Here is a 16,334-nt window from a genome sequence, read left to right on the forward strand (position 1 = left end):
TAAATGGGAATAGTTCAGTTTTGCAAACCTGGTTGGCACGGATGCGTTGACTGAAGGGTCTGTTTCCCTGTTGTATGGCTCTATAACTAATTTTCCATTGCAAAATTATGAAGATCATCATTGCCTCATAATTTTGAAAGACTTTAGAGCAGAAACTATAAAAATATTTCTCAAAAAATAAAGTTATTAAAAATGATTCAATTTGTACATTTAATATCATATTTACTTTAACAGCAACGATGATTGTCTGGTTTATTCCAAACTGCTCTTCAGAGATCACTTCAATTGTTGAACTCCCTGTTATCGGACCAGATGTCAGAAGTCCATTTTCACCCATTTGTACCACTGGAGTTTTTTCCAAAGAATCTTGTACTCGATAACTGAGAGAGGCCACACCATCTCTGCCAATCAAAAAACATTGATGTGAGAAATTGAAATTAATTCCAAGTTGCTAAACACAAGGTGATATTTTTAATTGCAAAGTTCACAGAATAGCAAATTTCCCCTTTAAATGTTCATCACCTGTTGCTATTCATCCATGATAATACACGTTTTCTTCATTGGAAAGAGACACAGAATTGGGAGTGGTACAGGTACATGGTTTTGGAAACTCAAAACTGTTACGGTGCAAAATCAGATCAGTGTGTCTGTGCTAGCTGAGCATTTCCACTATGTGCCAATCTCCTGCCTTTTGCTCGTAATTCTTCACTTTATTCAAATAGAAACCATCAGCCTATGCCCTCAAATATTTTTAGCATTCTTTGAAAGGACTTGAAAGACCAAGGAAGTCAGTAGCTGGTGACAGATGGAAACGATCTGTATGTTTAGTGCAAAGTCCAGACTTTGGGGATTTCGGTTTGTTTTGTCAGCACTGCACTCTGTGATCTGTGGCTCAATCTGTCTCTAGACATGAATGTAACCTAGAAATTTTTTTCTGAGGAAGATAATTAAGTGTGGGCTGACAATCCCTCCAATCAATAATGCAGCTTTATCTGGAAATAGCAAATGATACATTGCATTGCTTTAACAAGTGCAGTTTACCAATCTGGTCATGGGCCTCACCACCTCAATCAGCCTTTCTTCTTGACAAGTTGAATCTCATAACTGCTACTCCATAGTTTTCCAATGATCTTTCATATTGGTACTGAAACAAATCTGTGAATTCTAAATCTAAATTCCTTTCTTCTGAATACAAATGAACCAACTTACTTGAAATACTGAAAGTGTTACACATATAATCGTTGAAGCACCAAGGTATGTATTTACCTTATGTAGGGCAAATGTCATCCAATAGTTGAACACAGTCAATGAAAACAACTATGTGCTGACCCCAGTAGCTTCCTGTATACCCAAACCATCACTGGAAAATGTACGTAAGTATACTTAAACCACATACAGCATCCACTAAACCTTCAGTAACTGGAGCATTCTTAGGGCACACTTTGGCAATTTTTTTCTGAATAACCAATATAGGTGTTCATAAACAACACAAAAACAGAAGTTGCTGGAAAAGCTCAGCAGGTCTGGCAGCATCTGTGAAGAGAAATCTGAGTTAACACTTCAGGTCCAGTGACCTTTACTCAGAACCTTTGAACAGGTTCCTATTCCATGTTATTAAATCCTTTTCATGGAGAATTCTTACAAAATTGATTTGTAACTTTCCTATTTTCAATAACTCAGTTTATCAGCTGCTTTGTCGTCTCATTTCTTGTTGCTCAGGCCAATTTAAATTTTTGATTTTACATTTGCACTGGTCAAAAGTGCAGTCTGTTGGCTTTGTTCTGTAGCATGGATGTTTCTTGCATCACTCGGCTTAGACTTTTACAAATTCAATTTCTGCACAGAATGCCAGCTATGTACAGCACTGTACAGGTATCTGCTCCACACAGGTTGCAGCAGTTCAAGGGGTGAACTACCATTATTTTCTTAACAGCAATCACATTTGAATATTAAACATTTTTCTTGTTATATCTAAATCCAGTGAATGATTAAAAAAGCATTGATACTGATCACTAAATTGTTTCTCTTTTTTTAAAATGAAGAATTTAGGATCGGAAGTAAGCCATTCGGCTCTTTGAGCCAGCTGCACTATTCAAGATGATAATGGCTGTTCTGTGTTATAAGTCCATCTGCCTGTCTTGGGCCCATATCCCTTGATATCCTTGCCTAACAAAAAATTGTCTATCTCAGATTTAAACCAACAATTTACATAGCACTGACTGCCATTTGAACGAGAAAATTCCAAACTGTCACTAAACTTTGAGCATAGAAGTGCTTGCTAACATCTCTCTTAAATGCCCTGGCCCTAATTCTTAGGCCATGCTCCCAGTTCGGGAATCTTCAAATAGTGGAAATAGTTTATCCACCCTGTTAATATCAAGTGGATCATCCCTTAACCTTCTAAATTTCATAGACTAAAGGTCTAATTTGTCTAATCTCTTCTCATTATTTAACCCCTGAAGTATCATCTTTATAAAGCTGTGTTGAATTCCTACCAGAGTTAAAACATCCTTCCTAAGGTATAGTGCCCAGATCTGCTCACAGTACTTAAAGTGATGACTAACGTTTTATATAACTGCGGCATAACATCTGCACCCCTATACTGCAGCTGTTTAGAAATGAAGGCCAGCATTTTATTAGCCTTCTTAACCTGGGAAAGGTAGAGAGAATAGCCTCCCCTACAATATATTGCAAAAGGCAGACTTGTGTTTTTTTTTCTGAACAAGGGTCACTACTTGTTACATCTCAGTTCTAATAGGATGAACCAATGAAAGATATAGTTCATTCACTTTTCATTATATTGTGTTAACCAACTTCAAGTGTCTGTGTTATGCAGTAACAGACACCAAAATATTCCTCCCTTCCAAAGGAATAATTACACAAAGTTACCTACACTGAAATATTCACTCAAGACAAAAGTGCCTCCTCAAAAATTTGATTATCTTCACCTTGGTTTAAAATTTAATACTGTAATGGATTCTTACATACCTACTTGCTTAAGGTTTATAGCCAGAAGATTAATCTGATTAGTGATTCCAAGTGCTATTCACCGGTTAGGCTCTAGAAAATACAGCCCTTTTCTTTTAAAAAAGGATAGCAAACCGAAAATAACAAGTTCAATAAAAGTTAGACAAATGTCGAAATAGTAACAACCCACGTAGCTCCAGTTCTGAAGTAAAAGATTATTGACACAAAGCACCGGTCCTCTCTCTCCACAGATACTGCCTGGCCTGAGTACTTCCAACATTCTGCATCTTTATTTAATATTTTCTGTTTGTATCATATTCTGCTTTTATAGCCCAAGTAGTAGTTGTAACTCTTTGAAAAGGAGTTCTTTTTCCACTATGAAGCTTTTTTTTAAAAAAAGAGGTAGATTAAGATTTCGATTTGGAGAAATGACAAAAACAAAAACAATAGACAATTTCACTATAGCAAGACTTTTGTAGTAAGATAAAGCGCATTCAGGAGGCAATCTTTAGCAAATCCACTGAAATAGATAAAACTGAATCCATAAATAGTTGCTAAAGGCCATCATCCATGTGTACTAATTGTTATAAGTGAAAAGATTTCGTAAAATAGTTGTGAAATAAAAACAAAGTAAATTATTGGAAGTTAAAAAACAAGTTGCGTCTGAAAGGAAGGGATCTGGCAATGTTACGGTTTCTTCAAGGATTATGCAATAAATTTTGAGGTCTGTCTCTAAATGATGAATGTTTTACAACCATTGCATGGGGAAGTTTTAATCTCTTTTTGACTGTGATCATAACTGAAGCAGAAAATTCACATACTATACTAGCATTTTATGAATTGCAATAGAAGTTTCAGACAGGAAAGCTCAAAAGCCCAAGAACAAAAAAGAACTCAAAAGAAGAATTTTTTTAGCTATTATATTTGAATGTAAATTGAACTAATTGAACAAAATAACTGAGATCTTAATTAATGCATGGCATATTTACCTCAATGTAAGGAAAAAGCACAAATAATTTGAAATAATTTCATATCATCTAACGTGAAATTTGTTTTCAAAGAGATGCAAGTGAAACATATTCAAAATACAAAATCATCAGGGTCAAGTTAAAGGGGTTTCTGTTGTAACATCCCAGGTCCTGCTCTCTCATAAGTTCACACAGCAATATGAAACAATTTCCATACAAGTGACACATTCAGACAGGATACAAGAACAACTTGTTTCATCCCAGATCCAAATGAATGTTGATGGCAACTCTTCAATTAATATTTTGTGAAGGAAATGGATTGTTACTCTAATTTCTCCCCCTACCCTGCTGACTGTTGGACATTTAGATCATACAGAAATAATTACTACTTTGTTAATACTTAAACCTTACCGATTTGTTTGAAGTTTCAGGAAAGAGTTTGGCGACATTAGTATCTGCTCTGCTTCAACTTTAGGGTTGAGTAATTGCAATTTTTCAAACACCTGTGAAGTTAAAGCAATTTTTAAAAAATTGATGGCATTGTAATATCTAAAATCTCAAGTAACTCATAGCGTGTAATACTGTGAAAAGAGGAATTGAATGAGCAGCACAGACAGACAAAGTTGAAACAAGATAGAACAGCAATGTGAAAAATATTTGTGAAAAATGGCAAACAAGCAAAGAAATGAACCTGAGACAGTGCTGAGGCTTCACCATCATGTACCCCTTTCCACCAAAAAAATGCAATTTTCCACTGCTCAGTGACTTCTACAATTATATATTCAATTTTCCATTGAACTTCTTGAACACTGAACATTCACTTTCTAAATAAAGCTATGATTTGGTACTTTATTGAATGAATTTTCTCAGTCCATTAAAATCTGCTATGCAACCTTGATTAACTAGATATGTCACTTCAAATAATTCAAAATGGAACTGAAGGCACAATGTGTTTTTAGCAAATCCATCCCAATTGCCACAGAGTAAACTAGCCCAACAAATGGGAATTAATGGTGTCCACGATAGTGTTCTCTGAAGAGGAGCTCATAGGGGAGGACATTGCTAGCTGGCCAACATTTATTGCCCGTCGCTAGTTGCCTCTGAAGACAATTTGTAGCAATTGACACAACTGAATGGCTTATGATGCCATTTCAGAGGGCAACTGAGAGCCTGTTTAGGATGCAGATCAGACCAGGTAAGGATGGCAGATTTCCTTCCCTGAAGGACACTAATGAACCAGATGGGCTTTTCTCCAACAAATTCACAGATGTTTAATTTCAGATATTTTATTGATTCAAATTCTACCATCTACCTGGTCCCCAGAACATTAGCTGAGTGTCTGGATTAATAATCTAGCAACAATGCCACTAGGTTATCACCTCCCTTACTTCAGTACAGAAAAGAAGCTGATTAGAGAATATTGTTAAGTTTTACTACAACTTTAGAAAGGATAGATTCTTTTCAAATGTTAGGAGTTTAGCTTGACCAGTGATGTGTACATTTTGCACTGAGACAGACGGCCATGGACACAGCATGTGTCCTAGATGAACATTTGTTTTAAAGAATCTCTCAGCTGCAAGGAGGGATGATACAGTAAATGAAGCATCAAATGAGACCATTTAGATTTTGCTCCGAAACCACAAGAATTATACACCTTTCAGATACTGGGAGAGAGTTCTTGAGTTCTTAAGTTCATAAGTTAAGAGGAGCAGAATTAGATCATTCAGGCCATCAAATCTGCTCTGCCATTTGATCATGGCTGATATGCTCCTCACCCCCATTTTCCTGCCTTTTCTCCATATCCCATCAACCCACTACCAATTCAAAATCGGTCTAACTCCTCCTTAAATTTACTCACTGTCCCAACATCCACTAGACATTAGGGTAGCGAATTCCACAGATTCACAACCCTTTGGTTGAAGTAGTTTCTCCTCAACACTTTTAAATTTGCTACCTCTTATCCTAAGGCTATGACCTCCCATCCTAGAATGCCTCACAAAAGGAATCATCCGCTCCACATCTATTTTATCCACACCTTTTTGTCAGATTGAATACCTCAATTTGATTTCCCCTCATTCTTTTAAATTCCAGAGGGTATAAGCATAAACTATTCAATCTCTCTTCATATGACAAACCCTTCCCTCTCTGGGATCAGTGTAGTGAACCTCCTCTGAACTGCCTCCAAAGCCACCAAATCTTTCCTCAAAGAGGAACAAATAGATAGGCACATCAAATGCAAAAATAAAATCGGGGAAAAATATTTGGTGACTTCAATTACACAACTTTGAATTGGGAGATAGTGTGTGTGAAAGGAAGAGGGGACAAAATTCTTTAATTGTGTTCAAGAGAACTTTTATAGCCAGCATATGACAAGCCCAACAACAGAAAGCACAATTCCCAAATAATTTTAAGGAAATGAAGCTGGACAGGAACACGAAAAGAAGTGCGTGACCATTTGGAAGGCGGCAATCATAATACAGTTAGATTTAGTATCATTATGGAAAAGGATAAAGATAGAACAGGTGTGAAAATTCTAAAGTGGGGGAAGGCAAATTTAACAAATCTGAGCAATGATCTGCCAAACCTGGACTGGTGATAGCTACTTGAAGGGAAGTCAGTGGAAATCATTGTGACCTTTTACATTCGAGAGAGGACAGTGTAGACCTATATCTACAAAGAGAACGGTACTGCCAAATCTAGAATCTCTGCTTATCCAGAAGCATACACGTAAGGTAAAGCAGGAGGGAAAAAATAAAAACACATAGCAATGAAAATCTCTTAAAAAAAAATTGATACTTTAGGAAGCTTGGAGTATAGGAGATACAGGAGTAAGGAAAGAAATTGGGCAAGTAAACAGGATACAAAAAGATATTTACAAGAAAAATTCAGGAAAATCTGAAAGATTATTCATCAATACATTAGGAACAAAAGCATAATTGGGAAAAGGGTTGGACGTTGATGCACAAGGTAAATTGTGGATGAATGCAGATGTTATTAGCACAGTTCTTAATGAATACCTTGTCTTTGTCTCCACAAAACCAAGTGATAATGTTGACATTTTGTCAAAGTAGTGTGAAATATTAGCCAAATAAGAATGATGAGAAAGGAAGTACTGGAGGATGTGACCTCCTCAAAGTTGGATAAATCATCAGGGCTGGATGAATTGTATCCTACACTATTAAAGGCAGGGAGGAAATAGCAGATGCACCAAGGATCATTTTCAATCCTTATGAATACAGATGAAGTACCAGAGAATTGGAGGTCAGTAGAAATTGTATGGTTATTCAAAAATGTAAGCGATAGGCCGAATAATGGTAGGAGAAGTGAGGACTGCAGATGCTGGAGATCAGAGTTGAGAATGTGGTGACGGAAAAGCACAAGTGGTCAGGCAGCATCCCAGGAGCAGGAGAATCGCATTTCGGGCAAAAGCCCTTCAACAAAATTCAAGCTCTTGCCCAAAATGTCAATCCACCTGCTCCTCGGATGCTGCCTGGTCTGCTGCGCTTTTCCAACACTCCACTCTCAACAAATAATTAAAGGCCACTCAGTCTGACCTCAGTCATTAGCAGGTTGCTGGAGTTCATATTGAGAGATAGGATTAAGTGCTATTAGGAGAGGTTAAACATAATCAGGGATAGTCAGTGTGGTTTAGTTAAGGTAATCTCTCACTAACTCAATTGAAGTGTTTGAGGAAGTAGTGAGTATGATTGATAAGGGTAATGACGTGACTGTTTCTACATGCATTTAACAAGATTTCACATGGCAGACTGCAGGAATTAGAAGTTCCTGCAACTGTACCACCTCTCTGATCATGCATTTGTCTCCAGTACCTTGTTTTTGTACTTAAAGCAGATGGCATTGTGAGCAATCCAGAGATGATCATCTTTTGAGGCTCTGTTCTTTAATATTTTAGTCTAATTGCTAGAACTCTGTCTGATGGAACTTAACCCTACTCCTTCATTCATTGGCTCTAATGTGAAAAACAGATGGCCCATTTCACCTCACGCAATAGTCTTCATTTTTCAGCTGATGCATTCTGTCCTGGTACCAGAGAGGCAACAAATATTCAAGAATGCCATCTGTAGCTGCAGAACTCCTCCTCCTCCTCCTCCTCCTACCATCAAATGACTTGTCATTATGGAGGTTTATAAAATCATAAGGGACATGAATAGGGTCAATTGTCAAGGTCTTTTCCCTGCATTGGGGGAAACCAGAACTAAAGGCGTACGGTTAGGGTGAGAGGGAAAGATTTAAAAGGGACCTAAAGGGGCAAGTTTTTCATGTAGAGGGTGGTGTCCAGATGTAATGAGCTGCCAGAGTGTGATGGAGGCTGAGACAATTGTAATATTTAAAAGGCATCTGCATGGGTCTATGAATAGGAAGGGTTCAGAAGGATATGGGCCAAATGCTGGCAAATGGGACAAGATTAGTATAGGATATCTGGCTGGCATGGACGAGTTGGACTGAAGGGTCTGTTTCCATGCTGTACATCTCTATGACTAACTGGGTTATTTCAATAGCTATCTATCACTTGTAAGTAACTAACATAATCTTAGATGTTTTATGGCAAGATGGTGATTAATTTAAATTAATCTGGTTTCTCAGAGTTTACTGCCTCTGTAATATAGAACAGTACAGCACAGAACAGGCCCTTCAGCCCACGATGTTGTGCTGACAAATCTTAGGGGTAACTTGCTTTTTGAAAAGCTAACATCTGTAAACAATTCATTTAGGATGCATGGTTTTTCCTCTATATACAAATCAACAAAATGTAATGATGTGTATTACTTTGCAGCAAAACAATCTCCAGTTTGGTTTTCATTTGCCTTCTATTCCTGCTCAATTTTAAGAATATACTTTGTCTTCCTTCACTGTTTGCATGACATGACATGAAGTAATGACAAAAAAAAGTGACAAGTAGATTGATGCAGTACCTGAATCTGCATTTCATCAGATAACTCTCTGGCATTATTTTCAAATTGTCCCCCTGCTGGATCTGTAGCTTTTACAACTACTTTCAATCCAGTTCTGCCTTTCAATCGGCTATACACATACATTGCAAAGTTGTTACTTGCTGGAAGTTGAAAAGATGCCTAGAGAAACACAAAATAAAAGTATGAAATTCTGCATAAACAAGCCAAAACAAGAAAATAAAAGCAATGTTTCAATGTAGGAGTGTACATTTCTTGAAGATTATATTCAGTTGCTTGTACATACCTGTTTAAATAACATAGAGATTACTTTATGTATATATCTGTAACAATAACTTAGTTTACCTCAGAATGCCTGGTCTCAAGGTCAATAATGTCCCTTTTTGTGACTGACCAATGAAATGTTAGTCCTGGAATTGCATTACCAAATGCGAATGGTGTCTGGTTGCTTGTAATTCCCATTACATAGACAGGCATCTGTGAATGAAGAAAATTAATCAGAACTGATGTGACATCAATCACTGTTACCAAACTCAAACAGAGTGCATATGTCGACAACTGAATGGATCACTGAATTTTCATTATCCTGAATTTATCAACTTGTTGCCTGTACGCATTAAGATTCAAGATAATAAAGGATAAAAATGCATAGGTAAATGACTCTAACAAACTTATTCAATGATCCAGAGGAATTCTGTTTTCCTAATTGAGAACATTGAATTACCAGAGTGCCAGTCTTCATTCTTGTAATGGGTCCATGTATTCTCACAGCTTTAAGCTGAACCACTTCTACTTCTACTTCATCCTTTAAGAAAATAAAAAAAAATAGGTTATATAATGTAGACCTGTATGAGTGGTCAAACAAACACTTTTATTCCTAATTTACTGTAACAGTGATCGGCTTTGTGGTTGTGTGGTTGCAAAGGTCTTCATTAAAACAAAGCACTATTGCCAAATCCTCACCTGCATGACTGACTTCAGGTTAGAAAAAATTTACAATACAGTTGCAATACTTTACAGCAATAACCTATCCAAGATCAGAAATGTCTGTTGCATTGATTATAACACTGGAATATCAATTATATATTACATAAAATAGCAGGAACCAGTTACCTCAGTTGGCTGGACAGCTGGTTTGCGATGCAGATGCCACCAACATGGCAATTTCAACTCCAGTACCAGCTGAGGTTACCATGAAGGCACTGTCTTCTCAAGCTTGATGCTCACTTGAGGTATGGTTATATTCAGGATAAACTCAGGGCCTTGGAGGAGCTCTGTGGTCCTCTGGGCCTACAGTGACTTTACCTTACTTATAATCAAAGCAGTGTAAAGTCAAACAAGAGTCAGTTCAGTTCATACTACGTGACTACTCCCTATGAAGTAGTTTCACGGTCGTTTTAAAGAAGAAACGATCCTTATTTGCTGTTTTATTGCATCTCTTTTGTTGTCTACTTCAGCTAAAGACTTGGTGACCAGAGTTAGAACTATCTGAACTGCATAAAGATGTTGGTGCTTGGCAATTCTACAGTCATTAGTAGAGCAACAAAAGGGCAACTTAAAATTTAGGTCAAGCATCTTCCAACTAAATTGTATTTCCCTGCAGTTTACTACAGGATGGACCCACTGTTCCAGACAGCAAACATCAATACTGGAGATTCTAGAATGGACTACAGATGACAGTACTGACAAATAGGTTCTGGTGATAGCTATCCAGCAGAACAAAAAATCAGTACATCAGTTTAGAAAAATAGTATGAGATAGTTTCAACCTTTTACAACTGTGCATTATTGAGTATAAAACAAAATCAGATGGTATTATTATGTGACAGAAGAAAGATCATCACAATGAAAATCAAAAAATCTCCTTTACGTGTACCTTCATTAAATAGCCTCTACTGACAATAGATGTGCTAACAAAACATTAAGTAGGCTCTGATATAAAAAAAAGTGTTTACATGTGTATAATATTTTTCATAATTAAAGCAGCTCAAAGTCTTTGCAGGAAGTTAGTTACTTTTATGTGGTCTTTTTCAATCCAAATGCAACAGGCAACCTATACCCATTATCATCAACTTGACAAATTAATGCTAGCCAGAATTAGTTGAACACTCCAATTCTTTTTCAAATAATGCTCAAGAAATATTTTATATATGCATCCAATTGTAGCAGAACCTCAATTTAATATCTTAACAGAAAGACAGCACACATCTGATAATGTAGTCCAATAGTACTACACTTCAAGCTTAAATTATATGCTCAAGCCTGCAATAGGCCTGACTTACTCGCAAATGGTCATCATTTGAACACTTGATAACTGCATGAAAATAAATTCAACACAAATTAAATAATAATGCCAATATAAGTGATTTCATTGTTTAAAAAAAATCAGATAGACACCATTGCAAACAAAATTAAAAGTAATGGAGGTGTTCTGATATTGTCCATTATTTTTAACTTCAAAGGTCAAAGCAAGCATAATTGTAAACAAAGGATCTCAATTGATGTTTATTCACAAAACTGTGAATTTGGTTAACCATATTAATTTTGAGGTGAGAGTTGGAGAGGTGCTGGGAAACTGTGCCTCTCTTCTCCATATCAGAAACATCCCAGCAATATGTGTTAAGATCAGGCAGTTAACGGCCAACGTCAAGAAAACAGTCCTCAGGTGCACTGTTTTGCCAGTTGATGGTTTGGTTTAGTGAATTTGTTCAGAGCAGTCAAATTGGAAGAGGGTGAAGGAAATCAATTCCCTGATCAAATCTTCAAAGTGAAGAAAGGGTGCCCCGAGATGGGCAAAAAGGCATTTGTCAAAATCCATATGAAAAGGTTAACCTCAAAGCAGTGGGGATCCAGGAAGTTACCTGAAGCAAAGTAAACAATTGAAACTTGAAGCAGGAATTGTCAAGAGGTTGCAAAATGGGAGGAATGAGTGGGATGTCAAATTACTTTAATTCGCACAGTCAATAACTGAGGGGCAATGAAAGGATTTTTAAAATACTACAAGAGATACGTACATGAACAGACAAAAGACAAATTCAATTCTCATGATACATGGAAAGAAAGAAATGGATGACATGCATTCTTCAAGGCTGAAATAAGAAAGATGTAGAAAAACATCCTAACAGACATAACTATCATTTATATGTTCAACTAAAATGCCTAACAAAATAATAGAAAACAAATTGGAAAAAAAATCAAATGGTTCTCATGATCAGGGTTTTGTACATTATACACTGTTTCCATGTCTTGCTCATGACAAACAGAAAAGCTATTGAATAAACCAGATGGTGCAGGAGAGTGTCAATGGGCTGATAGCTGGCTCTGTACAAGAGAATCTGAATTATGAGGAAACATTGGAGAAACATTTCTTTCCAGCGAGGAAGCATTCATACTTCAAGACCATGTCATAAGAGTGAAGTGTATGAAAATAGTAACTGTGAAATATAATTTATTGCAACAGTAAGACAAATGGGGCATCATTTCAAAGCATCGTAAGCAAATGTCAAACTGATGATCCAAACTAACCCTATCAATGAACCTTCTCCCCCTGTGTAATAAATAGAGGGCACAGATTTCACGATTAGGTAGTGGAGGTGAAAAGCACTGAACAAACAAGATATCAGAATGTAATGCTTTTGTGGACAAAAGAAGGGTTCTAGCCTAAATGATAACAATTCATGATTATATCATAAAATGTTTGGGCGAAATGTTGACACTTCTTCTGGATAATTTGTTACGATGGTAAAATAAAAAAGGTTATTTAATAGCTATTACAAGAGACATAAAAATGAATAGAAAACCTGAAAGTGTCAATCAATTTAAAACTTAAATCACTTCATAAAAATTAAGGCTTCAGCTGTGGTATATATTTACAGAAGCTATAGATTCCATATAAATTTCTACATTAACATACTCTGAAACAGTGCATAACTTGCACAGGAATTCTCATATTTTAGTGTAGAAGACATCAGACATATAAATAAAAGATATTACTGATTATTGTTAAATGGAAAAAAATTTAATGGAAAGTAAAATACATTTAAGGTACAGATTTCTATTTTTCTCTTACCTGAGAAATCACCACTATTTTGCCACTTTCAGCATCAACAGCTTGAACTACACCAGTCACTTTGCCATTTCCAACTGTGAGCCCCTTTACATGCCCAGTGTTATTTACAGTGGCAAGGTTTTCATCATTTATAGAAAACAGGATGTTAGACTGTGGCTGCGGGCCTCCTTCAGAAGTAATCTACAATACAGTAATGTGTTGAAATGAGCATTTTAATTTTAAAAAATGCCTTTTAACATTCAAAATTTTGCTCCTCAAAATCAGAGGAGCATAGATTTTTGTTCTCAAAGCTTGGTGACAAAAATTCTCAAAGCAACAGTAACTGGAGCAGCTTTTGCATCTTATTCATTTGCTACTCAGCAATCGAAGAATGATATTAGGAAAATTGGGGAAAAAAAAGTTATTTTCAACTGCTATTTGACATCTCTGATGGAGTGACAGAAAATCTTTTGAAGGTCAACTATCAGTAATTCTGACTGCTCAAACCAGCATTGCTTTGCATATTGGTCTGGGCTTGTACAGCTTTCCTGTACATCTAATATTGTACTATTAGACTAACCAATGTGAACAAGTTGTAACGTTTTGGTACGGAGACAGAGCAACAGCACATTTTGTCTAACATGGACACATTCCAATTTTGAGATTGATATAATATTGATTTAATTGCTGAAGCAAAAACACAATGAAACCAGCTTTGGATGTCGTTTTAACAACGGATTCATCAATATTCTTTAACCAAAGCAATACAAAATTCAGGCATTAATTTTGATAGTGCAAATGCCAGTTGATTTTAGGAAACTGAATTTAACATCTTCCAAAAGATGGATGGTAACTACTTAAGCAGAATTTTTCAATTACCAAAAACAAATCTCATCCTGACACAACATACCTGCATCATTGCACCCACAATGAGTGTTACTTTCTTTGGAATCAATCGAAAGGGATGAAATACCTAGAGAATAGAACAAAGTCAAAATGAAATTCAAACTAATTTCGTTTTAAATTGAGATACCAGAAATTCCAACCACTCCCTCTCATGCCCCCCCCCTAATTTTTCAACTTAAGATTACATTTTGACAGTTCTGTGCATTTTTAAACAACTGTGATAACAAAGTGTTTTTAATTATTTACATTACTTGAGGAAATATGCTCAACTTACTTCAACTTGCTGAGGTGCAGAACTTAGTTTTCTCCCATCTTTATTCATTACAGTTGCTGTCAAACTGGTCTGCCCTATTGCTTTACCCTGAACTGTAAAACTAGCAGTGTAATCATCAAGGATTTCATCAAGTGGCCTAAAACAAAAAGCATACATTCAAGAAATAAACTATAACAAATCAAGCCTTTAAAATTATGGAGGATGTAAAATGAGTTCACAACTCAACAGTGACATCTGTAGAGCCTGGTCTCTAATCCAAAAGCTATCATTCTTACAAATCTGAACAAGGTTACTTACTCTATTGAAACTATTTGAGAAGCTGCTTTCAGCTTTAAATTCATGAATTTGAAGTACTTGGAAAAGAAAGGTTTTCTCGAATAATCCAATACTCGCACATAGGCTTTAACTGTGTTTCCAATCTCCACCTGTGGAAGACAAAATTGAGAACATTTTGTATTAAAGACTTAAATACCCATTACAATCTCATTTTGCTCTGTACTGTCATCCCTTTTGTCACTGACGCTTTCACCATCTACATAATCAGAAGCCTTTCCTAATACACTTTTACAATCCTTCTTCCTCTGCCTTTGCACTTAAAACCTGTTATATTACAGTTTTCCAATACCCATTTATTGCCAACATTATTTCACATTTCAGAACCCGTACTATTTTCATTTCAATTTAATGCTCTGATCACTCTCTATAATCTTTAATGTTCCTCCACTTACAAATGAACCTAATTTTTCACCTGGAAGTTTGCCTCAGCTATTTGCAATAGTGAAATACTACAATTTCAAAGTGCAAATTATATAAACAAACTTCTCCAAATAGCTTTCCTCACCTCCCGAATAATGGTAACTTTTTACTATTTCCAGAAACAGGGAAAACTGGTATTCTCCAATTTCACCGAGCAAAATCTTTGATATTTCAAAATACACTATTAAATCTATTTTAACCTTTATGTGCCGGTGAAACTAATTTTAATATCATATTTTCTTCCCATAACTGTAGCTATCTTTATCATCTTGTTGAATGCTTGTATTATAACCTCCTTGGTTTTAATGTCCCATCAATAAGGAGTTGATCAAGCTTGTACCTTGACTGTGCTTTACTAATTCTGCAAATTGAAGCTTGTTTGTGCGTATTATCTTCACTTATAAAAATTATTGCTCAATTTTGTCCACTTATCTGCATTTAAGAAAAATAAAAGAAAAAAAACTAATATCCTTTAACCAACCTTATCCACAACTCGTACATATAACTCCAGTATGTCAGACACATGTACTTCAGCTTTAGCAGGCCCCAAAAAAGCAAGGCACAAATCATGGACTAAAACAGTCAACTTTCCTGGATGAATTGGCAGTACCTATAAAAGACAGAAAATAATAATTTTGTAGATGAAAAGTCTTAGAAACAGTATGCAGGTCATGATTCCACCAATCATACTGGTGGAATAACAAACACTGGTGGTGGCCTACATTGCCAATTTTTCCAGAGCATGTAGGATGAGTGAGAAGATGCCATACTTGCATGGGCCAGGCCAATATCCATGTCTTCGGGGGGAATAAATTCTGTTCACTATTTGGAGACCATTGTGTCTTTGTCACCAAAATGGCAAGGGGGAGAAAACAAAAGGACTTTATCTTTTCTAGTTGGTCCTGCCTCAATGATCATCAGTCCTGTGCTACAAGGATTCCTTTTAATTGTGCCTTAACATTTTCTTGAAGATTCAAGACAGTCTCATTGTGCAGACCCTTCCATCAGTGCAATCTCAATTTGGCATTTTAAAATCATCCAAAGAAGAATCTAATGAAAGTCAGAAGGTATGGTCATTTCTAGCATTGGAAGTTACTGACCACATCACCTACATCTCCATTTGCATTGCTATTTGGAGTACGAAGGCTTCACTCCCAAACAAAAATCACAGGAAACTCTGCCCCTGTTCAGAATTTAACATATCCAAGTTCTTGCACAGCTACTAGCCAAGTCACACAGTCATGTTGTCAATGTGAAATAAATAACTAATATAAAAACAATTTTAGATCAAAATGAAACTGTACCCAAGAATGAGGTGTGAAAAAATTACCCAATAATTTTTTTTGTCGCACCACTACACAGGAATAAATTGTACGCACAGACCAAAATGCAGTTGAATAACTATTTTTGATCCATATCCACAGATGTTACTTTAAAATCTAGTAGAATTAAGAATTTGTAATACTTCTCTTCTAAAAATAAGTT

At 36.1% G+C, this 16,334-nt stretch overlaps 1 protein-coding gene across 2 annotated transcripts in view; it reads right to left on the minus strand.

Moving 5' to 3' along the window:
* The window catches only part of nup210 (nucleoporin 210), a 107,499-nt gene that overhangs the window by 27,537 nt on the left and 63,628 nt on the right, over nucleotides 1-16,334 (minus strand). For both annotated transcript variants that reach the window (XM_060835549.1, XM_060835550.1), the window contains exons 21-30: nucleotides 15,331-15,459; nucleotides 14,391-14,518; nucleotides 14,094-14,229; nucleotides 13,824-13,886; nucleotides 12,935-13,114; nucleotides 9,591-9,671; nucleotides 9,212-9,343; nucleotides 8,870-9,028; nucleotides 4,347-4,438; nucleotides 227-401 (exon numbers count right to left, since the gene is read on the minus strand). In XM_060835549.1, coding sequence (XP_060691532.1) covers nucleotides 227-401; nucleotides 4,347-4,438; nucleotides 8,870-9,028; nucleotides 9,212-9,343; nucleotides 9,591-9,671; nucleotides 12,935-13,114; nucleotides 13,824-13,886; nucleotides 14,094-14,229; nucleotides 14,391-14,518; nucleotides 15,331-15,459 — 1,275 coding nt within the window. The remainder of the gene's footprint in view (nucleotides 1-226; nucleotides 402-4,346; nucleotides 4,439-8,869; nucleotides 9,029-9,211; nucleotides 9,344-9,590; nucleotides 9,672-12,934; nucleotides 13,115-13,823; nucleotides 13,887-14,093; nucleotides 14,230-14,390; nucleotides 14,519-15,330; nucleotides 15,460-16,334) is intronic.

The sequence above is a fragment of the Hemiscyllium ocellatum genome, chromosome 14 (assembly GCF_020745735.1).
Source record: "Hemiscyllium ocellatum isolate sHemOce1 chromosome 14, sHemOce1.pat.X.cur, whole genome shotgun sequence".
NCBI classification, from domain to species: Eukaryota; Metazoa; Chordata; class Chondrichthyes; order Orectolobiformes; family Hemiscylliidae; genus Hemiscyllium; species Hemiscyllium ocellatum.